The sequence below is a fragment of the Hibiscus syriacus genome, unplaced genomic scaffold (genome assembly GCF_006381635.1).
Source record: "Hibiscus syriacus cultivar Baekdansim isolate YM2019G1 unplaced genomic scaffold, ASM638163v2 tig00112921_pilon, whole genome shotgun sequence".
In the NCBI taxonomy this organism is placed as follows: Eukaryota; Viridiplantae; Streptophyta; class Magnoliopsida; order Malvales; family Malvaceae; genus Hibiscus; species Hibiscus syriacus.
The window spans coordinates 880642-902108 of record NW_024063419.1 but is presented as its reverse complement, the minus strand read 5'-3'; the positions used below and the strand labels follow the sequence as shown (position 1 = coordinate 902108).

General features: G+C 34.9%; 1 protein-coding gene and 2 long non-coding RNA genes across 4 annotated transcripts; 2 read left to right on the top strand and 1 right to left on the bottom strand.

The window, feature by feature from the left end:
* Positions 1-389: 389 nt before the first annotated feature.
* Positions 390-18984, bottom strand: LOC120184538. Its single transcript, XR_005522035.1, has 3 exons — positions 18833-18984; positions 8183-8190; positions 390-400 (listed from the first exon to the last, which is right to left on the bottom strand). It is a non-coding gene; the product is annotated as an uncharacterized LOC120184538 (long non-coding RNA).
* LOC120184537 lies at positions 8641-9106 on the top strand. Its single transcript, XR_005522034.1, has 3 exons — positions 8641-8680; positions 8784-8918; positions 9055-9106. It is a non-coding gene; the product is annotated as an uncharacterized LOC120184537 (long non-coding RNA).
* LOC120184535 (MACPF domain-containing protein At4g24290-like) lies at positions 11507-18693 on the top strand. 2 transcript variants are annotated; one of them, XM_039188968.1, is made up of 7 exons: positions 11507-11846; positions 11959-12197; positions 12756-12954; positions 14579-14644; positions 14831-15017; positions 17150-17316; positions 18028-18693. In XM_039188968.1, the coding sequence occupies exons 1-7, from the start codon at positions 11607-11609 to the stop codon at positions 18691-18693; spliced, it is 1764 nt and encodes a 587-aa protein (XP_039044899.1). In that variant the 5' UTR covers positions 11507-11606. The 2 variants fall into 2 exon arrangements, with proteins under 2 accessions (XP_039044899.1, XP_039044900.1); XM_039188969.1 differs by having other exon boundaries at positions 11675-11815.
* Positions 18985-21467: the final 2483 nt, after the last annotated feature.

Sequence of the window (21467 nt, the reverse complement as noted above, 5' to 3'; positions counted from 1 at the left end):
GTCCTGGTTTGCGTTCTTGTAATGCTGCGGCAATTTGATCAACTTGACTCTCGAGTACCCTCAGACGAACAATGGCTCTGAAGCAGGGCCCTTTGATTTTTGATGGAGGTCGCATGGTCTTGTAGCATTGTTTTTGTTGTTGCAATAAACTCTTTCATTGTGGCCTCCAAAGAACTGGTACTTGATGAAGATGGCCCTCCCTTGTTAGAATTATGCAATGGCATATTCGATTGATAACCCTGGGAGTCATTGTAATTCTGCTGTCGAGCTGGTTGATGGGTATTGTTGGATCCTTGATTTCCCCATGAAAAGTTTGGATGCTGGCGCCATCCAATATTATACGTGTTAGAATAGGGGTTATTGTTGCCTCGATTAAAATTGCCCACAAAGTTTACGGATTCTTGATTGGCAGTCACTCTCATTGTGATTGTCATGGCATAATAGACAAGCTGAATGGGTTGCCTTTACTTCTCTCACCTCACTTGTCCTTTGCAATTTTTTCAACATGTTGGTGATAGTAGCAAGTTGGGTGGACACATTATCTTTATAATCTAACTCGAAAGCTCCGTGTGACTTGCGCCCAGCTCTAAGCCGTGTGGATGGAAACTGATAATCATTAGTGGCAATCTTATCCAGAATGTCAAATGCCTCTGCTGGTGATTTGTCAAGCAGCGTCCCATTTGTCGATGCATCTAGCATCATCCTCATGGGCGCGTTAACTCCATTGTAGAACATCATCACTTGTGTCCAATCTTGAAAATCGTGGTTTGAACACTTGCGGAGAAATACCTTGTATCGATCCCAATATTCTTACATCGACTCGTCATCAGCTTGACGGAAGAAAGCAATATCGTTCCTTAATTGGGTGTTCATATTCGGAGGATTATACCGCATCAAATATCTTTTGCACAGATCTGTCCATGACTCCATTGAACCCGCTGGAACGCCACTCAACCATGCCCTTGCTCGGTCACGCAGGGAGTACGAAAATAACTTTAATTTCAGAACATCTTCGTGCACCTTTTGTTGGCAGAAAGAATCGTACACCTCTAAGAAGTTACGAATATGCTGCATGGCATCTTCATTTAGCATGCCCCCAAACTGGCCTATGAAGTTCAGCGTATTGAACATGACAGGTTTGAGCTCAAAGTGAGTTACCTGAATATATGGGGCCACAATTCCAGGATTTAAATCCTATAAGATCGGATTTAAGTGATCATAAATTACACAAGGTCTGGCTGCATTTCCAGCATTTAAATTTGCCCTGGCATTCTGATCCTCCTCATGACCAATACCTTGATTTCTGATTTGGTACATGTTTACACGTTGAGCACGTCTTCTTTGCCTAAAAAGCCTTTCAATTTCAGGATCAATCGGTTCTAATGGCTCTTCAGAGTTGCTTCGGGTCATGTACCTAAAAAAATAAATGAAGAAAAATTAAGGAAAGTAAAAAGTAAAGCTAACTAAAAAGAAAATATAAACAAGTAAAAAAATGCTATGACAAGTCAATTTAACTTCCAGTTGCCGACTCCCCGGCAACGGCGCCAAAAACTTGTCTGCTCTTTGTGAGTACTAAATATGGGTGCGAATATGTGTGCAAGTATACATAATCGAACAAGTAATAAAGTGATAAGTATAGTGTCGTCTCCACAGAGAATTGGGGAAATCAAATAGGTTTGTCAAGACACTTTACTTTGTCACCTAAGTAAAGTGAGTGATGGTACGTACAAATGATAATGCTGTGGCAAAATGAAATGATTGATGTGGAAATAGGATAATGGCAGTATGGTAGAAAATGGATATGTCGTGGCAAATTAAATTGTGAAACATGCAAGCAGATGAAAATGTCAAGGAAAAATAAAATGTAAATACTGGATTTAATTTATAGGACTTTAGTGTTCTCACACGACAAGCAGTAATGGGAATGAGTGATGGGAGTCACTAGGAAAATCTAAGTTTATTTCTCTGAATGGTATTTCCTCTATGATTAACCTACCCGACAGAGTCTACTAAATTGCCCTAAGCTATCTCTAGTAAGGGACTCGACATATTAAAAATGCCCTGGCAAATCCGATTGGCGTAAACCCCTGCAGTGATCTTATTAGTTCTGACAACAGGATATGTCTCGGCAATACCTTTTTGCAGCAGCATTAACATCTAACCTATCAGTTATGCTCTACTCCTTTTAGTCGAATGAAATTCTATCCTTATCTCTAAGGTGGATTAGGCCTAGTTACTACCTAGTACCCATTGTTTATGTAATTCCTCCCTAGCTTCTCTCGAAGACTAAAGATAAAGTACCTAGGCATTCTCTCGAACCCTAAGCACCTTCTAAGGAAAGGCTACTCTCGTAGCTCCTACAACCTCAAAGCATTAAGTTTCATAAACAAAACATATTAAATCATAATAAAATAACCATTCATTGAAAATAAAACTTAGACATCCAAGCGAACTCCCACCAAATAAGATTAGTTCATGGTGGGGTTCGAAATAAACAAGTTCAAGACAAGTTTCATTCGTTCCTTACAACCCAATAACAAAATATGAAAACAAAGAACAAATGGGAGGAGAGAAAGCCTTCGACGTGCACTGCCCAATGCTCATCTCGGCCACCAAGAACTGCTCCCAGCGGACTGGCTCCTCTCGGATGCTCAGAACGTCACTCCCTCAGGCTTGTCAAGGAGAAATGCCACGACAAGTAGGATTGACGGAGAAAGATGAGACTTTATCTCTCTAACGTTTTAAGCTCAAATCTATATGGAACTAAAGTCTCTAACAATGTGGCTTCATCCTCTATTTATAGGGGAAAATTAACCATTGAACTAAGAGTTGACTTTCCCAAACCATGGTTAACTTTGCTTGGGAGTTGGGCAAGACAGGTGATGATACAGCCTAGGTAGCTAGCATGAGTGACCGACATAATCCCGTTGCAGGCGTCCAAGGACAGACAGGATCTACAGGGTTAGGCGGCGTCATCAGCAGAACTGGCGGTTGCAGCGCTGATCCCTCCAGGCCTATCTTCGAGGTGGATTTCTCGGGAAGAGCTCTCGGACAGTTGGATACAGCTGTCTTAAAAAATATCTTCTCGCACTTTAAGCACTTTCGAAATGCCGGTTGAACTTAGCAAATTCATTTTGCTCAACAATCTCCTTATGTCACGACATTTTCTCTCCTCTTTTCCTTGCTCTCAATACTTGCACATCATCAGACAAGTACCTTTCCCATAAAGCAGTACCACTGTAAAAATAAAATGCCTCGGCAAACAGAAATCCACCACATGCAACTAAATACTTCTAAATGCCACTACATGGTTCTAAATGAGCCTTTAGACATTCAATAACTTAAATTAAAGGTCCCAAAATATGGCCTTTTACGGAGTTATCAACGCTCTTTATGGATAATCGAATAGAAAAATGATGCGACGGACTCCATCGCAAGATACCCCTTAAGTGAATTTCCTGGTTCTCATACATCATTCATTTTTTAACGACTCCATTACTGGAAGTCCTTCTGTAACAACTTCTCTTTCACGTGTAGCTCCTTCAGAGTTGACTTATTCCACATATGTTCGAGACAAGACCCATACCTCATTTTATTTGCCAAACCCACAACACGCTATGTTAACTACAGGCCCAGCGAGTTTAAATCTCTAAATTGATGAATTGTGCTCCCAATAATCATTAGATTAGGCTATAGGTATAGAATCTAGATTCACCGCATTCCTTAAACTGAGACCCACATAATCCCCTATGGGATTTCTCTCATTACTGAGGAGGTCTGACACCCTATTATTAGTATATTCCCTATCTATATTTTGCATCAGTGATTGTTCCCCACGATCTCCTTCCAATCTAACCGTTTCACCTTGTTCAAACCTCGTATCCACCTTTAGTCGTGCCTCCTAGGTTGATTGCTCAATTTCAGTTGTCGCCAGTGCAGGTCGACCACCCCTGTCTTCATCCAACGAAGCATCCTCACTGTACCAACCTTTTGAAGCTCTTTTCGATTCCTTCCCGATAGGATCGACCTATTTTTTGAATATCGATCCCATCTTAATCTTCACCTTAAAAGATCTACCATATAACCCTACATTAATCGTTTTCGGGACGTCAAAAGGACTCACCACCCACACCAGCAATTTCACCGCCGAGTAATCCTCTCTATTCCTTGTCTCCTCTCGAATGCAGATAACCTTCCCCCACTTTCCAGTAAGCCTCTCCAGGAATGACTCGTTCCAGCATAGAGGTGGGATTCTGTATAACTCGATCAAACAAAACCCCATTGGTACACCCTCATCATTCAAAAGAGGAGCCAACCAGTCAAATAAAAAAATATAACTCTTCTTGCTTATTTGTCCAAGCTACTGATAGCTCTTCAACTATCTTGAACATAATGATACAATAATTCCATACATAACCCCAACTAGTGATTTTTACTTCAAATCTTCATTGGCCAGAGCCTTTTGCACCAAGTCCAGGTCGAGAGAATATTTGATAATCCTTGTTAAAGAACGTTTCATCCAACTCGATTCCTCCGTAGGAATATGCATCTCCCAGACGTTCCTCATTTGTTTTGCAGCTTGCACAATACATTCCCTATTCACCCATGTTTCTGGTTCACTTCGTGACCTTCTATCCAAGGTCAATGCTTCCTTGTATGTTTTGTCATCCCTAAACTTCTCAAAGGATCAACTTCCTCATTGAATTTTCTTTTTTCATCTTTGTTTGACTTGTTAGCTTCCACATGGGTCCTGCCTACATCAGCTGCTATTTTTTGAGAATTCTGGTATTTTACAAGCCCCACTAAGACTTTTTTCCCATCAATCCATGTTCTATTAATATTTTGTATTACCCCGTTGGAAAACTGGACAAAGACGAACATGGAGGTTTTTTATTTTGGTTTGTTTGTTACACTCAATATGAAGACCCTCACAACTGGACCATGGTGATTGAAAAGTTCCCTTAATGTTCGTCTTGAGACCCTCTTGCTTAGATTGTCGACGAAAATTATCCATTCCTCCCAGAGGAAAAAGGACCTTTCAAATTCTCTCTCTCTCCCTTCCTACCTCTATCACTCATTCTCTCTTGTGTTAAGTATTTTTTCCATCTAAGATAATCATATAAGAAAAAGTAATTTATGCATAGGTAATTGGGTGGTGAACAAAAGAGATCTTTTTAATAACTTATAAAGAATGACATGGTGATTAGTTTTGGAAATATATCTAAGAGATATTTTAGAAAGTTAAAAGTATCTAAATAGTGATAATTTTTCAAAATATATTTTTGTTCTTAAATTTTATGTAATTTTTTATATGTTTATTTTTTCATATATTTGTATATGTAATGTGTCTAAAAGTTTTTAAAGATAATATATGAGAAGTTATACTTAATTAGTTACAAGTATACAACTATACTTGAGGAGGGATATTTTTCAGCAAAGTCATGTATTAGGAAATTTTTTAAGATGTCGGGTATTAATTTTATTTGGGACAGACACATATGGTTAACGATAGCCCCGCTTCGAGTAGAAACGTTCGTCTGGCAGATTGTTCATCAAAGATTGGTGGTGAAAGAGGAGTTGCTAAAACATGGAGTCGTAGGGATTGAGGATACACTTTGTCTGTTGTGTGGCAAGTTCTTGGAGTATGTTCCTCACTTTTTTGTGCATTGTGAGGTGGTTTGGGCCTTATGGTCTAGATTCATGCATCTTTGAAACGTTTCATTTGTTGTTTTGGAGAGTCCGACTATTTTGATCTCTGGTTGGACAGATTTAGTTTCGTAATCCACTATTTGGACTTTCATTCCTAGGGCAGTAATGTGGTCAGTTTGGAAGTATAGGAATGAGATTATTTTTTAAAAATGCAAGTTGGACTTAACGTTGTTATTTTTCCTGGTAAGGTATAGGATTACAGCCTGGTTTATAGCTAGATTTCCGGATATGGTTATTCCTTTTGATTCTCTTGTTGGCGATCCAAAAGTAACAGATTTTGTCGTGAGTACTAAGAAGGGTAGTTCTTCCTTGGAGCGTTGTGTTCCTCCTCCTTTGGGCTTCTTCAAACTAAATGTAGATGGTGCTATGGTAAAGGGGTGGTCAAGAGGATGCATTGGTGGCTTGCTAAGGGATAGTGATGGTGTGATGTTTGGTTCATTCTCAAAGAGTGTTGGTTTCAGGCCTCCTATCCTAGCTGAATTATTGGCAATTAAAAGGGGTATGCTATTATTTGTGGAGATCGATTGTGATTCAAGGGGGAGGCTTATTCTTGAATCAGATTGTTCTACTGCTTTGGAGTGGATTAAAAATTAGGGTCGTTGCACTCCACTGTTCGAGTCATTGGTGAAAGACATTGCCATAATTGTGGTTGAACAGGAAGTTATAGTTAGGCATATTTTGAGATTTGCCAATTGAGAGGCATATGAGTTAGCTAAGGCTGGAGTAGGGTGAAACTGTATTGTAGGTCGAGGTATTTATGTTTAGTTCTAGGTTTTATGGAGGTTGTTGTAGTGTGTGTTTTATGTTTTTGGTCGGGTTATGTATTTTGGTGGGTATTGTTTGTATTGTACTTGTTTTGTTATAGGTTTTCATTAAAAAAAATTAAGCACTCTTTTCATGTACTGGGTTTTTTTTGTTTGGTCGTAGGAGATGTTTGAAAGTAATTGGTCTAATGTACTTTTGTTGTATCTAGTTTTTTAGTAATAAAATTTATGACACTCTTTTCCTCCTTCCAATGTCCACTGAGCTACCTTTGTAGATTGGCGGTTATGAAGGGAATTTTTAACGAGACTTTCTTTTCTATAAAAAAAAATATCCGTCAAGCTACAGATGTAGTTTGAAGGTTATGAAGGGGTTTTTTAATGAGGCCTCCCATATTTTTATCAAAAAAATATACAACTATACTACTAATTTTATTAAATAAAAATAGTTAAGAAATAAAAATTCAATCACTATAAGATCCAAAACATGGTGCTTGTATTGCTAGTAATAATTTGCTATTTTCTCATGCATAGACTTAATTATTTTATCCATTCTTATTCTTTTAAACTTCACAAATTTCTTTTCTTTAGTGATAATTTTTTCATTAAATCTGAACAAAATTAATTAATAAGATGTGCATAAAAATGATCATATTTGCAAAATATGGTATCATCTCTAGCAAAGCTGATGGGATTTCAGATATCTTACCGTATATGTTAGTATTGATAGATTTCCTGTTGAAATTACTCAGTGTGATAATGTTTCTGTTATTGTTTTGGTCTTAAATTTACAGTTTGAGCCTGAGACCTCAAGTGCTATGGGTTTTGGCTTTAGATGTGGCTTCTTGGGTCTTCGACACATGGAAATTGTTCAGGCATGACCTTTTTGCCCCTGAAATGTGCCTTGTTGTCGCTTCTTACTACAAGTTGAAATTCTTGAGAATTTTTGAAATTCAGTGTAGGCTCTAACAATTTATAGTTTTACAGGAAAGACTTGAAAGGGAGTATAATCTAAGCCTAATAACCATTGCTCCAAGTGTCGTGTACAGAGTGAACTGTGTTAATAATGAAACAATAATTTCTTCTCAACCCTTCGCACTTTTTATTTATATTATATTTCAAGAATGTTGCAAGAAGATACTTTTTAATAGTTGATTATGTCTTTGCATCAAGAAGAAGCTTTGGGATTTTGAGAAAACAATTGTAACCAATTTCCATTGTCATGTTGATTTCCCTTTTTCTTTGTTGTTTTACATTTGAAGGGAATGATTTCTCTGCTTGAAAAAAGAAACAAAGAAGAAGAAAAATACAATATTTGAACTAGTATGGAGATGAAACCTAATATCTTATGATTTCTGAAGATGCTCTGTGTGTGTGTCAGTGCACCCCATCCCCCTCACTGAAAAAGGAAAACTTGAGTATTTGGCATCAGACTATGCCCACATGGAACTTTTGAATGAGGCAGGTTGATATTTTTAATGAAAAAGGTTCATGTGTTTTATGGAAGATATGGGAATTTTTCTAGGATGCATTTAGGAAATTATTATTTCAGAATAGATCTTTAGAAATTCCCTTAATGTTCTCTATGTGGAAAAATTATTCATCATCATTTGAGTTTTAGAGGTACCAATATTTCTATGTTGTTTCCTTTGTTCATGCTAAAACAGTAGCAGGACGCTAGTTTAGGAGGATTCTTTGGTTTCATCGTGAACTAGCTTGACTGCTTGAGTTGAACTTCTGTCTTTCTAAACACAATCATAAAGTTTTGATCACACCATAAAAACGAAAAATAGTTTCAGTAAAACTAGTGGCATTTTAGTTTCTTGACATTTTCTTTCTTCATGAATTTCTTTTGCAAGCTTGTAACCACTAGGACCATGTTAACTTTGTTTGAATTATTGTTTCTAGTACCATGACATCACTTTTTTTGTAGGCAACAACTTTATCGGATGTCACGGTGTTGCTAGATGATTTTCACGGTATTCGGGAGTGGAGAAATATCTATTGTTAATATTCTGCTAATGGGAAGCTTATTATTATTTTGACTGATAAGTTGGTTTGTCCTGTACAAGGAATTTGCTAAAATATAGCATGTTTCGTCTCATACTATTACTTTTCAAATATGAATATTATTGAAGGTTGAGTGCTCAAATCCATCTTTACTTCCTGAACCTGGACAACGGAGGTCGATTGAGGAACCAGTTGATAAGGTTATTTATTTTGTCTTGAGTTATTTATTACTTAATTACTTTAAATGAGTTTCTCTGAAACTTGTAAATTTATATGCTATTCTTTATCATGTAACATGTACAGATTGAGATTTTTACACCGAAGGACTATATTAGTTCATTGATGGAATTGGCTCAAGACAGAAGAGGTGAGTTCAAAGAGATGAAATATATCACTGAGAATAGAGCATCCATCATCTATGAGCTACCCCTTGCAGAGGTGAGATCTACCCTTTTATTTTGGATCATCCTGCTTTATTCACAGCCAAAGATCTCTTTATAGATAGCGTCAACCATTTTTACATATAATTTTCCATTCGTCTTTTCCTCAATCTATGTGTATACTCATTTCACAGATGGTAGGTGACTTTTTCGACCAGTTAAAGTCCAGAAGAAAGGGCCATGCGCATGGAATATACTTTCATTGGGTGAGTTCTTGTAAGAGTAGCTGTGATATAAGGTTGACTCGCTTGTATTTATATGATGGAATTTTCAAGCGTAGCAAAATGATTGCCCAAGATTAAGTTGTTTGAACAAGGTTCCTTGTGAAGCCCTGCACCTAATAAATGATTGCCCAAGTTTTTTTGTTTGAACAAAAGAAGACCAGGGGGCTCCAGTAGGGTGAATTCACAAAAAGTACTTTGGTACATAGTACAAGAACAAAATGGACATAAACTAATATTTTCTTCATAGATTTTGATGTTGATGAATCCCATTATGAAATTGCTGGTAAGAGTGATTATGTAAAAATTAAGGCATCAGACTAGAATGATGGAAATGATTTCACCAAGAATGTTGGTCATGAAACCTATTCATTAGGTGCAGGGCTTCACAAGGGACCTTAGTAGTAAATAGAAGGGTCTATATATTGCGTTCATTGAACTTAAAAAGCCTAGAATGGAATTCCTGAAGGTAATTTGATTTTGATAGCCCTTGAAGAAGAAAGGATTTTATGTAGATGTAGCATATATTCTACTCATGAAGAACGCGCATGATGATAATGACGTGAGGATCACTAGACAGATGACAACCTATTTATTTCCCAATTGCAGTAGGTATTCCACTTTTTGAGATTTATCCATTTGAGGATTTAGTGTTTGTTTATCAAATTGAGGATAGGAATTTAGAGTATTGAGTGCTTGTTTGACTGAATTTTTGGATTTATTTTCAAGTGGTAATTCAGTGCATATAGGATGGTAGGAGTTTTAGAGAGTACAATTGTTTGAGAAAATCAATGAGAACGCAGAATTGAAGGGGACTAATACTTGTCACTTCAAAACAATTCCCTTCCCATCTATACTCCAACGAAAGAAAGGTTGCATTCCTTCATGAAATTAAGTGCTGCTGCTACTACTCAACATGATAATTCTTTACATGTTAGAAACAATTTATATAAGGTAAACCTCGGTATTATAAGACTTCAAAGTCACTGAAGGACCTAAATCTATCATGGGATCGCTTTTTTAACAATTTATAAAAATAAAGATGTAATATAAGAAAATAAAAGACTAAAGAATATCGACGGTAAGCAACCAACATTAAAGTTGGCGTCGTCGCCGATCAACAAAGACAAAAGAAAAAAGAAGAAAAAAAAGAGATAAACGACTTATCAATGAGAGAAAATTATGAGAAGGAAAAAAAAACTTGTACCGTTAGATACACATGATATGATATAACTTAAATATAAGTTAACGATGAAAGTATCACAATTAATATGCTTATCGCAATGGCTAAATGATATATTTATTCATTATATTATTGATCGAATAAAATTATTAAAAGTTATCACTGAATTGATGATATATTTATTTTTGGTCTCTGCAAGGTGCGCTAACTTTGGATTTTTCTGCATTTCATTTCTGTTGTATGGTTTCAAAGAATTAATTAGCTAAAAATGAAGTTCCAGAATAGCCTTTGATTGGTTCCAGCAAGGTTTTAAGATTGTTTAGGGAAAACCCATTTTCGTCTTTGGTTGCACCATCAACATTCTGAGAACCCATAATTGCCTTAAATTCTCTTTCACAAGTTATGGAGTAATTATACCACAAAGATTCTCTCACGTACTTCAAAGGGATCACAGAAAACGAATTCAACTAAAAATTTGGATATGGTTGGCCATGCAATAGAGGGTAAGTTATACAATTTGTTAATAGAAAGTAAGATAAAATCGATAATGATACTAATCATCCCGAGAGAAGCTAAGGGGCTAAATATGAAAGACTTTTGGACCCATCAGGTAGTTTCAGTATTGTTCTCCCTTAAGGTTCTGTGTTCAAGCAACGGTGTCTTCATTGTGTGTGTACGTTGTTAATGATTAAAAGATATTTTAAACAGACACTATATTGTAATTACATCAAATTATTTGTAAAAAAATTAACGAGAAGAGAAATTTATTTTTAGCGCTTAATAAGAAGTTACGAGAATCTTATATGTTAAGATTTATGAAAAAGTTTAAAATGTTATTAAGTGTAAAACGATAAATAAGAATTCGAACAACTTGACTCGAAAAAATTACAAATCAAATTTTAATTATAAAATAAAACTTATCAATTCGAATAATTCAAAATTTTTCGATTCGATTAAACTCTTCAACCCCACTTTCACCGATGATACGTAAAATGAAAAACATTACAAAAATCACCACAAAAGAAGCATTTGAATAATTTATTTTTTAGATGGGATTCGTCCTTATTTCTCTCGTGACATGTAGAATTGGCATGCAGCGCCAAACCCAGTTGACTCTATACCAAGTTTTCCTGTTGTTCAAACTACTTTTCACCCAACACGCACACACCAAAACAAAATCAAGACGGCGTTGAAAAGGTGCCAAATTTGACCAATCCTCTCCAATTCAACTTATATATATGGCCACCATGAACACCGACGAAGACTTGTTGTTTGAGAGTAGATGGCGAAGAAAGCCGCCGAGGCTGCGATTCACTCCATTGGATTGGGTTACGATCTCACCGCCGATCACAAGTTCAAGTACTGCAAAAAGGCTTCAAATTTGATAACCATCGCCGACCGTGATAACGTCCGGGACATCGCTATTCCTGGTGGGATTTTGGTTCCTAATGTTCCCAAATATATCAAATGCGATAAGGGGGAGCGGATAAGGTTCGCGTCTGATATCCTGTCTTTCCAGCAGGTACCTATCAGCCTTTTTTTCTTTTTTAAATGGATTCCTGTGTGTATCAGAATTATGATTTTTGTTACTCTGGGTTGCGGATGATGAATCTTCTCTCTTAATTTACTTGTAGATGTCGGAGCAGTTTAACCAGGAAATGTCTCTGTCGGGTAAAATTCCATCGGGACACTTCAATGCTGCTTTCGAGCTCACGGCAGGATGGCAAAAAGATGCCGCCAACACTAAAACCCTCGCTTTTGATGGCGTTTTCATTACTCTTTACAATATTGCATTAGAGAAATCCCAGGTCATGCTCTGTGATCATGTCAAACAAGCTGTCCCTTCATCATGGGATCCTTCTGCTTTGGCTAAGTCAGTATCTGCTATCCCTTCCACCATTCTTCGTCTTATTATGATATTAATTTGTGGTCAATATAGAATAGAAGAATTGTTGTCAATCTGATTAAGTTCTTAATTTGATGATAATACTTACTTTCTAGTTTTTGGGAAATCTTTCTTAAAAATGGATTTCTGGTTGTTAATGTTATTCTTATTTCATTATCCACAATTCTCCAGAAACTATTAAGTTTTTGGATTTGTCAAGCTGATTAAGGAGGTTCATATCTCGTAAAGCTGATACATACCTCTGAGTTCCTTGATCAGATGATGATAGTTTTATTGTTGTGGAGGTTAAATTAATTGATAATATTTGTTGATTGAGGTTTAAAGTAATTCTTTGGTATAAATTGCACCTTATTGCTTTCTATTAGAGGAAAATTTTCCTTATATGAAGGTTTGTTTAGTTTTCATACAATGCTTCAATGAATCTTTATTTTTTTTCCTTGAATTATAACGTATTGCTACAAAATCATGTTTGATTCATGAAATTTGTAAATGCCATTGACCTTTTATTTTGTTGTCACATTTTAGGTTTATTGAGATGTATGGAACCCATATTATTGTTGGTGTGAAGATGGGTGGAAAAGATGTTGTATATATGCAACAAAAGCATTCATCAGGTCTCCAACCAATTGAACTACAACAGAAATTAAAGGACTTGGCAAACAAAATGCTTATAGAAGAAACTCGGCACAAAACCAACTATGATAAATTAAACCAGAAAGATAAGGTTTGCAACATCTAAACTTCTTCTAAATTGGAATGACTTGATGTCAAATGAAATATAGAGAAACTATTGATATTACCTCAAGTTCAGTGAAGCAGTGCTGACATACAAACAGAAAAAGAGAACCAAAATAAATTCTAAAATTGATGTGAAATTGAAGTTGAGACAATCACACTAGTTTTTAGGGTTGTAGAATTACCAACTGATAGTATCTGACCATAACATCACTGATGAAAGTTTCCAGAAAACTATTTAATACCACTTTTAAACTATTCTTGGACTAAATCCTTGGACTCAAATAAATCTCTTATATCCAAGTTCTTTAGACAGGTAAAAAAACCACTCTGTAGTCAAATAACAGACTAACTAGAATATGAACATAATAATTGACCTTAGAATAATGCGTGAAATGGATTATCACGAACAAAGCACAACCTTGATAAAGTATGAAGATAATTTGAAAATTAATGCTTAATCTAAGCAAACAAGTGCAATATGTGCAGTAACTGCTCAAATGCTTTAGATCAATGGTTATCAGAATTGGGATTAGTAGCTACTCAAATATATTTTAGACACATGTGCATTTGGAAAAATGAAAAGTCTAAGTAGCTTTTGATAGAGTAAGGATAAAGAAATCAAACATAGAGATTTTAAAGAGGCTTGGTCCTTTGCTCAAATCTCGTTTGTTTTCTCCCTTGGTATCCTGTTACCAAGAAGTTCAATTCACTAATATTCTGCAAGATTATCCAAACTAGATTTAAGGGCTAAGATATAACCTTCAATTATTATCTATGATTCTATGGTGGTTGAAGTTTGATCTCTACAACAATTACTTTTGTAGCTAAAGTATAACCTTCATAGCCAAGCAGTTTCTTACTTCCTTTCTGACAAAGATTTACTGTACTGAATAACTTCTTAAAAATCAGTTAAAATTAAGGTAAGAATCGATGCAAATATTGAAACAATTGAAGATATAAGGACATTGAAAACAAGGAGTTGGGATAGCTATCGGTCATTTATTGAATACAATATCAAAATTGTCACTATAGTATGACTCAATTCTGGATTTCTTGTGTTTTAATAAATTACGGTGAACTTTGTTTCCAATTTGATTGATTTTTGGACAGAAAGATTGTGGAATATTTTTAAATGTGTTTTTGGGAACAATCATTACCGTTTGGATTGGCATAGATTTAATCCTTCCCAATCCATTTGTCTACTGTGAGCCTGCATACTGTGACAATTTTTACTTCAATTCTACTTCAAAGTTGAACAATGAATGCCCATATTAGCATCCAAATTTGAATGCACCTCCTTCACTCAAGTTGAAAATTTCACAGTAGAAAATTTTTGGACACAGTAGAGTTATTTGCTTGCTACAAACAGAATTAATGAAAACTTGGCAGTTGCATGAAGGCAGATATCATAGAATATCCAGTGATATTTTGGGTATAGTGGCAAAAATCAGTAAAACTTTTGCAAAGACATTTTAATGTCGATCCTATAGTTATTTGCTTGCTACAAACAGAATTCGTATTGAAATAACTAGCCCCCTTGATCTGGTTATATTGCATTAGATGCAAATGCACATATGGATACACTAAAATTACTTATGGTTTTCTTCCAGATTTTAAAAGAACATGGGCTAGCTTCCATGGACATGCTTCAAACCAGTTCTTATTCTCAAGTGGAGGTATGATGCCCGAAAATAAGTTTGCATTAGGAATTTATTGTCTACGGAGTGAATGACCCTATCCATCACTTGTTTTAGTATATGCCACAAATGCTCTTAGTAGCCTCTCAATAACCTCAAATTCTTTATTATCATCTAACATAGTTTTCCATTTAGGAGCTTTGTATAAACATTTTGCATTTGCAGGATATCAAATTCATCTGCAAAAGGAAAGGAGGCAAGTTGAGTTCAAATTTATCACATGGTGAATGGTGTCAAACCGTTCAGTCTGAACCAGATGTGATTTCCATGTCTTTTATCCCAATCACATCATTGCTTACTGGAGTTAATGGGAGTGGATTTCTCACCCATGCCATCAATCTATACCTTCGTTGTACGTACAAAACTTAATTCATTATTTACCTATTGCTTTTCATATAACTGTTTGGTTACCATATGAACAATGCATTGAAATTTAAAACAAATATTTTTAGTTCATAACAAAATAAAAACCATAGATTATTGTCTGGTTGACAATTTGTTTCATTATCATTCACTTGAAGAGTATTGTCTAAATTAATCATTCTGTTGATGATGAATAATGAACTTTTTTGGTTCTCTAACCTCTAGTTGACTTATCTAGGGTTTCTTGGCCATAAAAATCATTTTAAGGAAAAGTTTTTCCATTGTGCATATAAGCAGCATTTTTTAAAAGCGTCGTCCGTAGTCAATAAGCCTCTTGGCCAAGCATTTCTAGAATTTCAATCTAGAGTATGTGTAATTGCTTGGCATCACAAAAGTAGGCACTTCTGATAGATACTATAGACTTATGATCAATATATACAATTTTGTTGCTTTATTTTTGAAGTTACAGACTCGCAGTATTGTCATTAGGTCCATATTGCGGGAAAGCACCATACAGTGAAATAAATTCTGGTATAAGAGTGAATTTGCTTTTTTAGTGATTAGTGCCGAGTGAAAATTCCACAGTTTTATAGAGTTTCACTTCTTTAAATCAAATATCCACATCAATCTTTGTTACATAACTTTCACTTCGACTTTAAATGTGGCAAGAATTTTGGATTTGGAAGCATATGGTTGTTAATAGGATCGATTCTGGATTTGTGGCAAGATCCTAACATGACTCCCCAATTAATGAGTTCTAAACTTATTTTTCTTTTCGTGTTTGGAAGGGTTTCCACTAGCAGATCCCTAATATTTTTTAACCTGTCAAAGGGATGCTCACATCACGCTCTCCATTGATGATGCATGGGCTCCCATTTGTTTATTCCTTGAAAAAACAATATAAATTGGACAAATTTTCTTAGTGTTACCATTTTCTGTGTTTTGTTAGTTAAGACAAGCTGATTTGCAATTTTCTCACACACCGTTTCCTTCCTTTATTCATTACTATTATATCTTAATTGCATATGCATGCATACTTCATTTTTTCGCAAATTACCTTGTTGCATCACTTGAATTCCAAGAAACTTAATCTTTACATTACGTGGAGGATCCAAATAAACCTACACTGGCTGTGGGTGTGTTTAATTTTGTATCAGGCTTAGTTTTAGTATACAAGTTATCTATTAGTATGAAGCAGTTTTATTCATGTAGAATGATACATGTAGCATTTGCTTTTAAGTGGCTTCTATATGATAAATTTCAAAGCATGATACTTGCAATCAATAATAGGAATCTAGCCTAGTTTAATTCATGGTACGCTGTTACGACCTTTTGCATCAACTTTTATTCATAATTTCAGTTTTGGGATTTTCTTGTGGCTTGTTTCTTAAGCTTGAAATTCCCTTATTTAAGATATTTGGAGATTGATTTGTATTTTGGCGTAATGGAAAAAATTTCCCCTATACTTTTCGATTATACTTTAATTGATTCTTTCCGAATATGGAGTATTGGAGATGGAATATTCTGGTAATGTAAAATTCCCAGGAATTTTCCATCTCTGTTACATTTTTGTCCTAAAACTAAATTGTGGCCAGATTCACATTGACCCATAATATAGTGCCAAATTTGGCTTTAAAGCCTCGTCTTTTTCTTTTACATTTCTTGAAGGACAAGTTTAAATGAAAAGGACAAAATCACATCTGTATGTTTTAATTGAAGCATTCTTACCTTGTCATGCAACTTAATTTTTCAGGTTTTGTGTCTTGAATTGTGTCATTATCAAATCTGTATTCCAGTTCCACTTTACATGGTTTGTTGGTATCTGATGGTAATTTTTGTTATGTAAAAGTTCAAAATATCCTCAAATATAAATCATGTGTGGGTAAGAAACCAATCACTTTCACAAGTAAGCAAACCGCTAATACCTACTTCTCTAAATAAACGTCAAAATCCTTTCAACATATATTCTGAAGCTAAAGTGATAGATATTTTTCATTTTCAAAGAAATAGAAATTAAAGATAAACGAGTTATGTTCTTTTAGTTGGCATTTCCAAAATTTGCTTCTGGGATCGAGGAATTGTAAGCCATTATCCATTTATAGTTTTCCCTTTTACATACAGATAAGCCTTCGATTGATGAACTACATCAGTTTTTGGAGTTTCAGCTTCCAAAGCAGTGGGCACCAGTTTTTGGTGAGCTTGCCCTTGGTCCTCAGAAAAAACAACAAAATAGTGCATCATTGCAGTTTAGCTTCATGGGCCCCAAGCTTTATGTTAACACAACACCGGTAATGTTCCCATTCTTTTATATTGCTGTTCTGCCTTTCCCATATAAGAACCCAATGTTAAGCATGGTAAAACTAAAGCATGTGTGACAATTTGTTTCAGTGCTTGTGTATGTGGCATGTTAATGCATTAGTTGCCACATTAAGCTCAGGCTAGTGATGGAGCTTAAATGTAAACCAAATTATAAAGCAAAGATGATGTATCGCGGGCTATATTTGTGTTAAGTTAATATGCTATATCCACCAGCATAGTTAAATGTTGATGGTCTCTGAAAATTATATCCTTAACTCCTTGTACGCCCTTTGATACTCTGACTCACCAATGGTGTTATTTGGTCTTAAAAGAGAATGTCCTCCAATCCTGTTGTCAGTTAAATGCGTAGAACTCATTTTGGAGTAGAACTGGGGTTAATAATATCAAATGGGGTTACTCTTCAATTCTTAGTTCTTAATTTACATCTTCATGTTACACTTTTGTGCTTTTCATACTCTGTTTTGTTAAGGTGCCTATAAACCGTCTTGAAAATAACATTTTATCTTCTCTTTTCCTATAAAATTATTGTTACTCTTAAAGTTGTTTTGAAGAAAAATAAGAAAATGTTTGTTAATTTGTTGAAAGAAATACAGTAACATCCTTAAAATTGAACGTTGTCAATAAGCTATCATTATAACTAATGTTGTGCTCATTTACTTTGTTTTGAGTTCCTTTGACAGGTTTATGTAGATAAAAAGCCCGTAACTGGCCTTCGACTTTATTTGGAAGGCAAAAGAGGCAACTGCTTGGCAATTCACTTGCAGCATCTTTCCTCACTGCCAAAGACATTCCAGCTTGAGGATAGAGCAAGCGCTAGTGTCTCTGATCCCATGTCTGAACGCAAGTACTATGAGAAGATTCAGTGGAAGAACTTCTCTCACGTCTGCACAGCACCTGTAGAGTGTGATGAAGATGTCTCTATTGTTACTGGTGCTCACTTTGAAGTTGGAGACTATGGCTTGAAGAAAGCTCTATTCTTAAGGTTGCATTTCTCTAAGTTAATAGGTGCAAAGGCCATCAAGCAGCCCGAGTGGGATGGCTCTCCTGGCTTGGGCCAAAAATCTGGGATTATCTCAACTTTGATCAGCACTCACCTCACAGGTGCTCAGAAACAAGCTCCACAGCCAACCGAGGTCAACATGAATTCCGCGTTGTACCCCGGGGGCCCTCCAGAGCCCAGCCAAGCTCCAAAACTCCTGCGGTTTGTGGACACAACAGAGATGAGTAGAGGGCCACAAGATTTACCTGGGTACTGGGTTGTCTCAGGTGCAAGGCTGGTGGTTGAAAAGGGAAAAATATCATTGAAGGTAAAATATTCTCTATTGACTATGATATTACCGGATTAGAGTTCACAAATCGAACGACATGGATCAGTGGTGGTGTAGATAGATAAGAAGGTATAAAGGCACTATTGGTTTTGGTTCATTTCACCTTTGCTTTTCCCTTTTCAATCAATTTGAGTTAAAAGGCGAAGTTGGTAAGCACTGGATTGCTTTTCTTTTTATTCTGTGTTGCGTAGCAGGATTTGCTGAAACATTTAGGAATGAAGTTGCTTGCACTTCAATGCTTTGTAATTATAGGTGGTGTTGATGTTTCTTTAAAGCCTTTGGGTCACTATTGACATTCATACAACCATTATATATATATATATATATATATATTACTGAAAGGTCAAAAACTTGGTTTGGTGGCTTTCTTATAATTATAGTATTCCCTAACCAATAATAAACCGTTTTGAGATTATTTTTCATTTTATAGTATTGTCGAACCAAAACTGTTGTGTAAATATAAACTTTTTTTAGTTTATTTGATAGTATTCCCGAACCAATAATAAACCGTTTTGAGAAGATATATAGATACAATCCAATTACACAATGTAAATAAAAATTGTTGTCTACTTGAATTATAAAATCAAATAATGGAGGAGAAATATATATTTACACAACTAATAAAAAAAACTCGAATATATATATTTATACGATCAACTTATTCATAAACAATCATAATCTAACAAAAAATAATATATCAAATACCAGCAGTCTCATAAATACATCTGTTTTCTAAAGTAAGTCAAATATTGTACTATGACTGAAAAACATGGGACTATCTCGACAACTGTGCTCCTTGAACATTGATGTAAATCTACTAACCTATAAACATAAATAATTTGAACGATGAACTTTGCAAGGTCAATGTTAAAATTTAACGGTACACGTCCACTTTATTGTATTTCATATAATTTATTAACCTAAACATACAAATCAAACATAAACATAAACGCATCACATATGCATCATATCTAACTTATTCATCAATGGTTATTGGACTAATAATGATCATACACGAAGACTCACATCAAAGCTTGCTCTCGAACAGAAAATCTCACCATCTTAACTTATTAAAGGTAACATATTCATAGAAATTGATTAACTGTTTATTTTTTTTCAGTGAATATCTTTTATTTTCTATTGTTAATTTCAATCGTTTATTTTCACTCATCTAACGATCATAATTCTATGTAATTGGATTGTATCTATATATATATAATGAATGTATATCAAACAAACAAAATTTGTATATATGCTCAAATAGTATGGAATATCTAGATAATTTTTCCTCAGAGATAACTGCAACTAGAAATAATATTGGATTCAACATGACTCACTGATCACCATTCATAGATACAAATCAATACATAAAAGTCATACATTACCAAATTATCAACAAACTAATCATCATAGTTACTCTTAGTCTAAGACATACAATTCTCAAACATAAAATGAACATTAGCCATCATCGAAATTATTCAAATTCTTATGCTTGATCCAAGCTTATTTAACTTAGGGTATATTCTTCATAGGGTAGATCTAGTCATTTCAAGCCTTGTAGCTCCTTTAAAGTCTTATGTAGTGATTTGAGTGCATTATTTAACATATTTAACTTTAACAGCTTAGGGTATCAATACAATATATAGGGCATCGATACTCAGAGAGAGTATTGGTGCCAAATTAGAGAAGTAGAATTTCATCAAACTTCACAACGTTGATACTAAAAGCGGTATCAATAGTGAAGGAGTAATATTGATAAATCAAGAATGAGTATCAATGTTTTATTTATAAATTACTCAAATTTCTAAGGGATATTTTATAATATCAATTTCATTTAGTACCAGAACTCAGAAAATGCATTTTAAGTCAAAAAAACCACTCCAAATTGACTCTGAGAACACCTTCGTTTATGCCCTAAATGATTTCTAGGGCTTGTGTAATAATAACACATCATATAACATCATTTTATCAGTCTCCTAATTTTTTTGAATATGGGTGGTGGCATAAGCCAATTACATTAAGTTGTTACTAAACGTCCTTGGGGGGGTATGAATGTCTCTATAGAGAACACTAAATAAATAGACGGGCAATATCGAAAACAGTTTAGTGACTAGCTGATGTAGAGTATAGTCTTTGATGATTTTGTTTGCTGCTTTATTGGCGTCGTGTCGAATAAGATCGGTATCAACACGTCAGGCTTTGTTGATTAAAACTTTAATGGCTCGAACTAGGAAGTAGAAATGATCGGTAAAAGATTAAAGACATAGGCGATGTCAATTTGGACGGAAACCTTTCCAAACCCTTGGGGCCGTGCTAGTTTAAGACCTTTATAGACACCTCATAGTTCCACCTGGAGCAACATTAGTCTCCTAATTTATCTAGTCTACTTTATTAATTACTTTTTAATATTAGTTGATTTAGATTATTTTATTTATTATTTATTTAATTAAGATTTTAGATTAAGTTAAAAATTATATGGATGTAAACTACCCTAATTTTAGAATTATCTACCCCATAAACTAACACCTCTCATATATATTTTTATACACCATTTAAAAATAAATCAATTTTTCCGTGACATCAAATTTGGTTGCTTAAAAGGCATCTTGAACCATAAATTTATACGTCTTATTCATTCAAATATGCATCATAAATGAGAAGACTTCTTTGAATTGTCTAAAATTTGGGTGTACACATCATATGCATGCATCCTTTTCGCATTCTTAATTATATCTTGTTCTTTTTTACATGTTTTTTTACCCTATCTAGATTAGTCGATCAATAGATCAAAA

Coding starts and splice junctions, on each gene's coding strand:
- LOC120184535 (XM_039188968.1), top strand. CDS start 11,607: ATGGCGAAGAAAGCCGCCGAGGCTGCGATTCACTCCATTGGATTGGGT. Junction 12,198..12,755: donor GATCCTTCTGCTTTGGCTAA/GTCAGTATCTGC, acceptor GTCACATTTTAG/GTTTATTGAGATGTATGGAA. Junction 17,317..18,027: donor TTTATGTTAACACAACACCG/GTAATGTTCCCA, acceptor TTCCTTTGACAG/GTTTATGTAGATAAAAAGCC.